This window comes from Mixophyes fleayi, chromosome 1, assembly GCF_038048845.1.
Source record: "Mixophyes fleayi isolate aMixFle1 chromosome 1, aMixFle1.hap1, whole genome shotgun sequence".
NCBI classification, from domain to species: domain Eukaryota; kingdom Metazoa; phylum Chordata; class Amphibia; order Anura; family Limnodynastidae; genus Mixophyes; species Mixophyes fleayi.
Genome location: NC_134402.1, coordinates 308243238 through 308255971, shown reverse-complemented (window position 1 = coordinate 308255971; position 12734 = coordinate 308243238). Strand labels below are relative to the sequence as shown.

The following is a 12734-nucleotide window of genomic DNA, read 5'->3' as shown; positions in this document are numbered from 1 at the left end:
TAGTGCTATATGGTATAGATGTAGGTAATCAAACAAATTTTGTGTTCTATGGGGCATATTCAATTGTCGGCGGATTGCCGAAAATCCAGCGGTCCGCGCACAATTACCGTTATTACGGTAATCGTGCGCGGAAAAAACGTTAATACGGTAATTTACTCTCTGGATTTCAGCTCGCAGCTCAGGGAGCTGCGAGCTGAAATCCAGCGAGAGATTACCGTATTAACGGTATTAGTTTTTCCGCGCTCGAACCCACGGACAATTAAATACCCCCCTATGTCTTTGTAAATTAGTCATTGTCAATGATTTCCAGTATGATTCAATTTTGACACTTTCTGTTTTACTCACCAAAAATATATAAGTAACAGATGTTGTGTTTATGGGTCTATGCTCACAGACCTTTTCGGCCAACTGTCCAATACAAGGGCTGGCTTGCAAATTTTAGCCCTGGTGGGGAATCTCATCTTAGCCCCCTATTAGGTACAATCAAAGGAAAATATATACAGATGACCCAGTCTAAGGTAACCCACTGTAGGCCGGCCTGGGGCGGAGATGCCCCCCTGCCCCACACTTGCCAAGGCGCTGGTCCAATATTAAAGGCAATATCGCTATCCGTCTAGCTAGTTTTAGGATTAGATTTATAAGGGCTGACATATAAACTTAAATGATGGATTTTGTTCTCTCTCATGTATATATTGAATGTACAAAGTACAGGGCAATCATCACTGACAAAGTCGGAGGCACCTCGCTGTCATTTCACAGAATCCTGTTCTCCTCTCCCAATAATCTAACTCATCACACCCCTTTATCTATTCTCCTGTCATGAGTTTCTTTCATAATGCTCTTTTATTATCCTCTTTGCATCCAGCCTATTAGCCTCCATTCTCTAATGTAACCCCTTATTTTCTGTATATATTTTCAGATGTGATTGTGGCACCTTTTTTTGGACCCTGCAAAATCATACATAGACCCCAGGGTCATTCACAGTACATCCAAAAAAAGCCTTGTCATATGCCCATTCACTAATTCCCTGTAATCCTTCTAGCAATCATTGTATTCCTGTCTATATACAATAACTATTGCTCTATCCACCTCCACATCTAGCAATGGCTTTGTTTTGTCTGGGCAGTCTGAGCTGCACGTTTATCTCACTCCTTGTCCCTCTGTTTTCTCGCTGTCACTTTGTCTCTGTCTCTCTCTGTTCTGTGTGTCCTCTTGTATTAGAGGAAAGGAGAAAGAGGAAGAAAGAGGAGGAGAGATAAAAAGAGAGAGAGTGAGAAGGAGGGGGAGAGTGCAGAGGATTTTTTGGGAAGGGGGGGTGCATGTCAACTCGTATTCTCAGCATGACTCGCTCTATAACCAGAGCAGCATCTGCAGGAACCTGTATCTGCTTGTCTCAATCTTACTCCCCGTCTCTCTCTCTCTCTCTCTCTCTCTCTCTCCCTCTCTCGCCTCTCACTCCATGACTCTCTCACCCTCATCCTATGTGTGTCATCCTCTCTCTGACACTGTCTGTCACTAAGTATCGCTAATACTGTCTGTTCGTCTTTATATCACATGATATCTGCAGCAAGCTCTCGCAGATTTGGAGCTGTCTCTGCAGCAGTCTTTTCCTCTCACATCTGGAACTCTCTGCAGGAGTCTGTCTTCCAACTGGAGCAGTCTCTTTGGCGGTCTCTCATATATTTACATCCATCTGTTCAGTGGTCCCTCGCACACATCTGGATCGGATTCTGCAGAGGTCTCTCTCACATCTTGACCTGTCTTTGCAGCGGTCTGTCTCCACGTCTGGAGTTATACGGTGCGTTGAAACTTCTGCTTCAGTGTAATAAGTGTATGTGTTATGTGTCTGTAATGAACAGGAACCGTATGCCCATGTACTTGTGTGTCTCCATACGAGGTAGCGCCTAAGATAACTCACATCAGGTGATTTCATGTGTAAGTGTATCATTTATGTCTGTACATATGTTAGTGTCTTGTATGTATGTGTGTACACACATCCACTCATACTACTGACACGGGTACGCATTAACGCAGAGTGGAATATGTGCAATGCATTCCGGCATAGATAATGTGGTTATACCCATATATTAAAAATTTCCATTGCATTTAACTAGAAACTAGTGCCACAGTTGTATCCCAGCTGTCTGCAAGATACCTTATGAACAGAGCAACAGCATTTACCAGGAGCAGTAGGAGGAGTTCGTTACTTTATGTCACAGGAGGCGTTATAGGAGTTCTATTTACCATTAGTTGGAGTTATCTGTACGATTGTAGAAAGGGCTCAAATGGGCAAAATCAGTTATAGCAAGTGGATAATTGAATCAGTAAATTGAATTATAAGGAATGGAAATATTACAAAATAGAGGGAGTTAGAGGACCCAGATATTGTTAACATAGAAGTTATGCAACCCAATTATTGAGATGTAAGGTTAAACTGGGTAATGAATGCAATTATATGGGGTGTAATTATGGAGCAATTAGAGAATTTATGTGGAGCAGTTTTGTGGAACAATAGGGAAGCTACAGGGAGAGGTTATGTTGATTGTGGAGCAATATAATAAGTAATGGAAACGCTACAGGAAACAGTTCAGGCCAATATAATGCATTGTAAAAAGAGGTGTTGTAAAGAGAGATTTTATTGAACAATGGGATCAAATGCACCAAACGGTTTCATCAGGAATTACAGGGAGCAGTTATGTTAGGCAATAGAAGAGTTATACTAAGCACAAATGGGGACCTATAAGGAGTTTTGGGGAGTAGTAACATTGGTAGAGGGAAAGGCTAAGAGATGATCAATGCTCTATTAGACTGTTACATACCACATTTGTGTACACTCCCTGGCAGACAATTCACTTGACATATACACATATACATGTATAAGAGTTTAATTCGTCTGATACACAGATGCAGACCCAAGAAAAACATCACAATGTTTATGTGGAAGTTAATACCCAGTATTCACCATACTAGAATAATCCACTAAACCCTACAGGGAAAAAGACATGAATTTTTTAAGCAGTTGGAATAGAGATAGCAGGAGGGTGGCAATAAAAAGACAGAGGAGGGGGAGAAAGCTTCAGACAGAAGAACACTGAACACATCTAAATGTAGATCAGAAGATGTATAAATAAAGTGAAACACAAATGATAAAATCTGAGTTTTGTACATGTATCCACAAAGATCCTCCAGATAGAGCAAGCAATGACGACTACTGTGAATTCTTTCAATTCTGGTCACCTGCTAATGTCCCTAATGAAGTGCTACAGGAGACATGTCACCAGGTGTCATGTGTGTCCCTCAGAGCCACAGAACTTCTGCAGTGGCACAAATTGTGTCCAGGCAAGCTGCTGTCTTCCATGCCGCCCATCTCATTCTTTCACCAATTCCTATGTTTCATGTGTGTTCTTCTCCCTATCATTCTCACCACATTTAATGCTTTGTTTCCTTCTTCCTCTCACCCATTATCTCAGTGTCTTGTTCTTCTTTTCTCGTCTTGTTATCTATCCCCCTTTTCCCTTTCTCACTCTCTCTCCCTATGATTTCTTATCCTCTTCTTATTGCAGTAAAGCGTAAAGTGTTGAACATGACGGGCATACAAAGAGACAGAGGGAGAGAGGAGAAGCCAGAGGAGAAAGGGAAGGAGAAGTGGAGAGGAGAGACAGATGGTACAATTTGTACGCAGCAAAATCCAAACAGGGGAAATAACTTCATGATAAGGGGGGGAGCGCAATGGGGTGAAGAAACAGGGAGGGAAAAGGTGGGAATGCATGCTTTAGAGATTGGGAGTCAGCTATAAAATAATCTTGTATAGTCTATGGGAAAAGGCAGATAGAATCTTTTCATATGAAAAATCAGGCCTGCAGGGAGAAGAAGGCAGAGATGTGGGAGAGAAAGTGAAAGATTGGAGCACATAGATAAAATGATCAGTGCAGCAATAAATGTCTTAAACTTTTATGGCTTTCTTTTGTTTCTGCGCTTTTCTTGCTTGAGTGTATTTATTAATTAGAGGATATGAACTTACCAAGTCCACCATTCCTCACATACCATTCATAGGAGCTCCCTGTTCTACTCCACCTAACTGCTAAGATGGCCATGTCTCACTACTGCAGCTGTTTCCTATATAGTCATGTGATACTTCTCCTTGTAATAAAGACATTTATAATTATTATCATTTGTATTGTTTATTTATAAAGTGCTAACATACACCGCTGTGCCATATATCAGGGTGACAAAGTGATGGTAACACACACACTGAGACAGTAGGGTCCTGTTTGGTATATCACATGTCAGTGGAAGCCAGAGATCAGTAACAGTCATGCCTTCATAGAGATTGGTTCTGGGACTGGATCTACATTTTATATAAACAAAGAAACATATAACATTGAGGCATCATGAGTTACTGGCGGAGACAGCTCAGCAAACCAGCCTGTGACACTTAAAACCTAGACCTATTTTGTAACCCATTTTCTCTCTCCATCTCTTTTATTTCTGCCAGTTTCAAGTCTCATGGCTTAAGGTGCAACCCTAACTCCAAGACTTTACTACATGGAAGACTCTGACACACAACATCCAAATCACAGTCTGTTGTGACCTTTGCCCCTTGGCCCCTTTGTGTTATATCGGGGTCTACATCCTCCCAATGCCTACCCTCCATTTGTGCCCTCTACTTTCTCTACTACTGTGGGGCTGTTCCTCCACTGCCCCTGTCATGGAGGAATTGTCCCCTGGGCTCAGTGGAGATACTGGATCCCCATCTTCACCTCCTCAGGGCCCTGGACCACCTCCCCGGTCCAAACGTAGTTGGGTCTGGAACCAGTTCTTTGTGATAGAAGAGTATACAGGGCCAGAGCCTGTCCTGATTGGAAGGGTGAGTATTTTTTGCTTTTTATCTCCCAAGTCAGTCATCTCTAACAATGTAATGTCATTTAGGAAATGTTTGCATGATGACTTAGTAAAAAGAGTAAAACAAGAATAGAAAATATTATACTTTGTGGGTAGGCTGACACAGTGTGATATTTATGAATCTGAAGTATATCAAGAATTAGAAGAATGGCTCCGAAGCTCGGTCTACAGTAACCAAATGTTTTTAAATACTAAAATCCAAACACGACTAAAATAGAACACTCTGCAATTCACATGTGTCCTGTACCCAGTGAGTGCAGATTACATGTCTATCGTAGAGGTCAATGATTTCTATAATGACAGCACTCTTACTATGTCCAGTATGTGGGTAGACAGCTAAGTATAACTGTTTTACCTTGTGTGTGTGTGATGTCATATTCCATTGTTCAGTGATTATGAAAGCCACCTGGGGTGAAGCGCTGAGAGATGTAAAATCTGGCACTGAATTATAGCTATGCCACACAGTAGCAGTTGCTATTGTATTCATGAAGGATGGAATGTTAGGATTCACAGGATATCAAGATGTTTATAATCTCCCACTTTTTGACAGTTCATAAACAAAGAATTTTTGTTATTATAAACAAAATAGCCAATCATAGAAAAAGTTTCTTGTAGATTCAGCAATTATATCATAGCTAGACCTGATCTCATGATCTTAGTCTGTCTTTTTTGAGATGCTCTTATACTTTTCTACATTATCAACAAAATAAACAAGAGCAGTGTTAGACATAATAATGACAAATTATAAATCAACATTGTATGATTATGTTTAAATGTTTTCTGTTGGGACTGAAACACAAATATACATGTAAGAAACTTTGATAGAAAGATTGCAAACAATCTGCATGTACATTCTTGCAAACATTGTAAAATCATTTCATGGGAAACTACTGAACATCTGCATCAGACACTTAACATGCAGAACAGTCAACACTGTCCTGCATACACTACAGTAATCATAATGATATGTTTCATTATAATGTAGGTTATTTTGCATTTCAAATGCTGCGTCTCACTATAAAATAAAGCATTAATAATAAGGATAGTTAGTATTGCATCCAATATACTATATAAAAGGATCAGTACTGTGCAAACTCTATAACTCTCCCGACATATAACTGACTACATATCATTGGGAATCATAGCAACATTTTAAGGTACCCTATGCTCAAGCTAGATAAACTCCACCGCTAAAGTATAACCCACCTGTGACAGGATGGACCTCCTATGCCACCCTGTCTGTGTTGCTGGGGACTGGCTGGGCTTACCTTGCCACCGTCACCTTTCTTTATCCCAAATTGTGCCCCTTTAGATCAGGGTTGCTGTGAATGGTTCCCCCTGGCCTATCACACTGGCCAGAGCTTTGGGTAGCGGGCAGAGTGTTGGTAATAGATGCTGGGTCCCAACCTCAGAACAGCCGGATAACGGATTAGATTAGACCAATCTGTAGGTCACAGGAATGTATAAAAGGTAATTAGGTGTCAAAGTAGGATCTTGAAGCAGTGATGTTTTATTAGCTCATGTAGTTCTAAAAAGGACAGTTGCATGCCAGTTTATGGCACTAGTGATCTTTACAGAAGTTACAGATGAATACTACAAAACATGGTCAAACTGTGCTCTTTTTATACAGTTTCTGACTCATATGTTTGCAGGGGTAAACCACTTCCCTTGTCCTCCCTGGCATCAAAACGTCTGCAGTTACATCATATAATTTAACATCAGGATGTGATATTTTCTACAGACTTGGAGTTATCACAATTTTAAGCTTTTGAACAAAATTCATATCAATCTGAGATTTCCTGAGTCCTACAGAGATAGGAAGTCTAAATAGGAAGTCTAATTACCCCCTCCTGTACTTTCAGGTTAAAAAGACATGTTGATCGCGGAGATGAAAAGGTCTAATTAACATAAGATTACCTGCCCTGCAGAAACACACTTCCTTCACACATATGCCTAATTTGGTTACAAAACCAAATCATGACATACTGTCTCAGAAATCAATACATTTCAATATAAAATACATTCCGATACAAAAATCGGTACATATGTAATCATATAAATTGGCGCATTGCTTTATTCATTTAAATAAATGTATACAATAAGTTATATATAAGTGATCCAGTCACACCACCCATTAAGATTTGTTTCCCACAAGAATAACTTACACTGTACTAATCTATCATAGTGCATATTCATACATTTGACAAAATTGCCTCAACTATATATGCATCTCCTTTTTTCAAATCAATAGCTGTCAGCTATGATTGCAACCAGGACAAAATCAGTATATGGTCAAACTGTGCTAAATTAAGAAGTATTCTTCTGTGTCATGAATTTACCCTTGTGTATACTGCCCTGACAACAGAGCCGCTGGTTGCTTATGGAGCAGCAATGCGCTCTGTTGTTAAGTGCAGGGAGCAGCTGTAGGGGTGTAGTTGCTTTCCCTTGGATCCGCCACTAGTGGACCAGTTAGAAGAATTGATATTACCTCATTCAGTATTGCATTCAAAATCTGTGTATCATAAAAGCCATTTCTTCCTATAATGCCTACATTATTTTAGTTATTCAACCACTTATCAGTCTTTTCCTTTCTCCTTTGCTAATAATGTCAGTAACAGTAATTCATGAAAGCTAGAAATATGCAGGTCCGGTGCGCAAATGATTTTTTTTACTTTATGGGCCTATTTTTGCACTGATGTACACTTGATTTTCAAGTCACGATAGGGGCAACTGCAGGGTAGTTGAGTGCTCCTAGTTGAATGTGGGCTAGAAAAACATTCAGTCAGCCCACTTGCTAAAACAAGATATAATTTTAAGCACCAGAGGATGGATTGGACTTTAAGGGGTGTAGAAAAGACATTCCTGGGTTAGCGCGTGGCCGGAGAGCCTTGTACCCCCTGCAAAAGGATTGTTTCTATACATGCTTGGAGGTGGTGATGATTTGACCAAAATTTCAATGGGGTGCTTTTTGTATCTTCCAGGTGCACTTAATATAGGATGGTGAATTTATAGGCATATATAATAAAAACATTCAAATGTACAACAGTGACACATGTAATAAGGACAGTCCTGATATCCCCTTACTCATGTGGTATTTAAGACGTAAGTGATGAGTATTTTAGGATAGAAATGGAAATTGCTTTATCTATATATCTTGTGATCCTAAAGGTCTTGTAGGCAGGACAATGAAGTGACATGTGTATTTGTTTCTCTTTCCAAATCAAAAATGTGTATGTACAGTAACCCATAGCAACTGACTAGACCATAATGTGACCGGATGGGCTTATTTTACGTCCCGGTCTGTTGGGGGAAGAAGGATGAAGGGATGTTCTTCATGCACACTTTATTTGGGTTTATTTTTCACAATCAGTAACCGACTGCTACTGACCACTACTACTGGCATCACCTTGCCACCACACATACGCCGACTGCGAATGCCAACTGCACAATAGTTGTAGGAGAATCGCGCTGCCACCATTGGGCTCTTTTGCAGTGCCTAGAACCGCTTAATTCTGGGTAGCTGGTATAGCTGCTGCAAAGCCTCTTTGGGCAGGCTGGTACCTCCTGACCGCTTACTATATATCAAAACTGTTGGGTAGCGGGCAAAGCGGAACAGAATAGAGTGTAAGCTCTTATTTGTTGGTCACAGGATACAGCAGGCAATAGGCGTCACGCACAATCTTCAAGCAGTGATGTTCATTTACTCAAGGGGTCTTTACAAGGACCAATACACACAAGTTGGAGGTACTATTGATCATCCAGAAGAACAGATGGTATAATACAGTTAAAATACAAAATATAGCTCTTATATACTGTTTCTGACACACATGTTTGCAAGGGGTAACCCAGCCTCCTTCCTAGCTGGCGCCACAAAGTCCCTGATGTTACATCAGATATTTAGTATCAGGATGTAATATATTCTCTAATTTTGGATTTTAACAAAATTCCCATCAATCTGTGATTTCCTAAATTACTTGTTGGTTGCATTATTCATGCAGTTCTTCTATCTTTTTAGGAAGACAGGATAAAAGGTAGCCACACTCTGCTGTGTATACAGACTAAAAAAATGTTGTTCACTCACAGATGAAAAAGGCTTAATTAGCATGGGATTTCCTTTCTCACAAAAACACATTTCCTCCAACATATGCCCACTGCATCAGAAATCAATACATTTCGAATACAAAAATCAGTACATTTGCAATGATATACATCGGCGCACTATGCCACTAATTTAAATAAATGTATACATTAAGTTATTTATAAGTGATCCAGCCACACTTAGTTGTTATACATCTAATTCAAGTTAGACAATAAGAGCTGTGATTGTTTGTTGTGGGTTCCTGCACATTTTCACTGAGTTAGTAAATAGCTTCTTTTGTGCAGTTAATTTATGTGGAAATAGGCTTCACTAATCCTGTTTACTGTGAAAAATATGTTTTTACCTGCTTACAAGGCAGCTTAAATGACTTCTTTGTCATCCCATGCACCAACTTAGAAAACCATTTGCATGAGTGCTCTATGACAGCTATTGGCGGTTTAACCACTTATAGACCTAGCCATACGTTAAATATAAGTTCACATGACACTTTGCTATAGAGTAGGTTAATTTAAATCCACCACACATGGTACTGTTCAGGTGAATCTTAGTGCTCTACAACGCCAGTCATAACATATTGACTGAACTTCATTATAATGTATTTAATTGTGTTTTAAATACTTCTTTTCCATAAATATGAATTTACAAATGTACAGAGGGAAGCAATACATAGTGAGAATTGTTTCCAATATATGGAATAAAATGAATTATCTTGTGTTGTGGTCAATGTTGATAAATAGGGAGATATCAAGGGACAAAAATGTCTAAGAACAAATACATGAAACTTGGAGCTGTTCCTGGAATGCATGGGATAAAGTACTCCCTACTGTAAATGAGAAAGATATACGAGTCCGAGGAACTGACCAAATAAACGCACAAGGCCGCAGGTGCTTTAACACAGGTCTCAGATCTCCCAGCTGCTTATCAGTAATCACCGAGGAGGTGTGATAAGTGTGTGTGGTATCAGTAATCACATGTCCAGTTACATGAGACTTGTATTAACATATTCCTTTATGTATCCTAAAGCTGAATAAACAACAATGCTGCACTTATGATTGTGGGATATAGGAACATGTCTTACTTCTCCTTTAAAATTGTGATTAGCTATAATAACACACCTTTTGTTCATATATTGTTTTATTGTTCACCGCTAATTGTTCTCCATAGATTCTTATTTAAAATGACTAAGATGAGAAATATATTTATTATACATCCCTTGTAAATTGAAACCACCACTTTGTATATAACAGGTAGTGTTCATTACCTTTAGATGATGGACTGCGCCTTATGCCATCATGCTTCTTAAAAATCACATTTGCTAAAACTCCAAAATAAGACTCAAGGGACGACCATTTGCTGTTCAAGCGCCAGTCACCAGTTGAAAAACAACTCACTTAAGAATCTTTTCATCAGAGGTTATTATTCCTTTCACCTGGGACAGATAAAGTGTCTTAAATAGCTCTGCATTGGATGAATGAGCCACGCAGAGGAGCATGACTTGTATATGTCACTTTGAGATAAATGAGATGCTTTCAAGAATAGTCTCCTAATCTCTGTTGTGATAAAATATATTTTTTAATGTGTTGAATAAACTGAGTTTGTAGATATCAGTTTATTGTTCTGATTAGAACAGCACAATCTGCTCAGTGAGGGAAAACAATATCTACATAAAATTCTGGTTTGACACAACATAAAAAATAAACTGCCCTTGTGGCCATTAATTTGGCAAGTACGAAACACATATTATAAATAAGGAACATTATAAAGACATAAGAAAGCAAGCATGTCCATTATCTAAAAAAAAAACCTTAATCTTGCAAACCAACAGAGAAAAGCAAAAGAAAAGCGCGCACACACACACACACACACACACACACACACACACACACACACACACCAATCAGCCACAACATTAAAACCACTGATACGTGAAGTGAATATCATTGATTATCTTGTTACAATGGCACATGTCAAGGGGTGGGATATATTGGGCAGAAAGTGAACAGTCAGCTCTTGAAGTTGATGTGTTGGAAGCAGGAAAAATGGGCAAGCATAAGGATCTGACCAACTTTGACAAGGGCCAAATTGTGATGGCTAGATGACTGGGTCAGAGCATCTCCAAATCTGGAGGTCTTGTGAGGTGTACCTGTTATGCAGCGGTTTGTACCTACCAAAAGTGGTACAAGGAAGAACAAATGGTGAACCCAGAGGCGGAACTAGCGAGTTGCGAGCACAGGTGCAAAAATTCACACACACACACACACACACACACACACACACACACACACACACACAGTGAAGTATCTTTTTGTTTTGTGACCCTTCTGTATCACACTGTGCCCCTGGCCCCCTTCAGTAACACACTGTGTCCCTTTTGTAACACACTGTTCTCCTTCTGTATCACACTGTACCCCTGGCCCCCTACACGATCACACTGTGCCCCTGGCCCCCTTCTGTTTCACACTGTGCCCCTTCTGTATCACACTGTGCCCCTTCACCATCACACTGTGTCCCTGGCCCCCTTCACCATCACACTGTACACCTGGCCCCCTACACAATCACACTGTGCCCCAGGCCCCATTCTGTATCACATTGTGCCCCTTCTGTATCACACTGTGCCCCTGGCCCCCTTCACCATCACACCGTGCCCCTTCTGTATCGCAATGTGCCCCTGGCCCCCTTCACCATCACACTGTCCCTTCCATCATTTCTCTTTTATTACTCTATGCCCACTGTCTCTGATCCTTTACTAACTTTTTACTTGGCCTTTCTTTCTCTTCTGTCTTCTACCTTCTTTCTTCATGCTTGTGGTTCCTCTCTGTGCCGCTGGTCTTTTCACTGACACTATCAGTACCAGAGCTGGATTAAACAGGCAATACTGTGTGCACTACTGTTAGATGCACACAGATCTGCCATCACAAGCAGTACAGTGTGAAGCAGGACATACCTCGCAACTGTCCTTGTAGTCAGACCAAATCCCGTCTAAGTGAGACAGTCACCCAAATTCAGGACTGCCCCACCAGATTCAAGACAGTTGGCATACTGTTCTGCTCTCTTCTACCTGTTCTTGCCACTTTCACCACCTGTGGCTGTTGGTGTATTTAGCTCAGTTGCTGCTTGTGTAGATCCTGGAATGTTGGGGTCCTATTTTAAAAAAAAAGGTACATAAAATTTAGGTATCCCCAAACAGCCCTGGGGGTAAATGTATCAAGCTGAGAGTTTTCCGGCGGGTTTGAAAAATTCAGATTCTAGCTATTATTTATTTAGTACATTCTACAAAATGATAGCTAGAATCTGATTGGTTGCCATAGGCAACATCTCCACTTTTCAAACCCGCCGGAAAACTCTCAGCTTGATACATTTACCCCCTGGTATTAAATCAATAGCACTTCCTTTAATAATTAGGCCTCACTTCCTGCAACCAGCCCCAAATATTAAATTAATAGTATTCATATTTTATTATAAAACTATTTTCCCCAACCAACCCTGACATTAAATTAATAGTGTATACATTTATTAAATAAACTCATTTCGCTCTCCACCAAACAGCCAGGCAATATATGAATAGCATTTAAATGTAAAAAATAAATTCCTTTCCCAAAACCATTGCCAACATTAAATCATTTATATTCACATTTAATAAATAGCATTCCTTCTGCCCAAACTCAGCTCCACATTAAATTAAATACCCACCATCACCCAACAAAGAAATTAATAGCACCCATTAAATAATTAG

At 39.9% G+C, this 12734-nt stretch overlaps 1 protein-coding gene across 1 annotated transcript in view; it reads left to right on the top strand.

The window, feature by feature from the left end:
* Positions 1-1316: 1316 nt before the first annotated feature.
* The window catches only part of CDH24 (cadherin 24), a 59480-nt gene continuing 48062 nt past the window's right edge, over positions 1317-12734 (top strand). The window contains exons 1-2 of the mRNA XM_075211386.1: positions 1317-1798; positions 4496-4867. Of these exons, the coding sequence (XP_075067487.1) occupies positions 4640-4867 (228 nt within the window). The 5' untranslated portion in view covers positions 1317-1798; positions 4496-4639. The remainder of the gene's footprint in view (positions 1799-4495; positions 4868-12734) is intronic.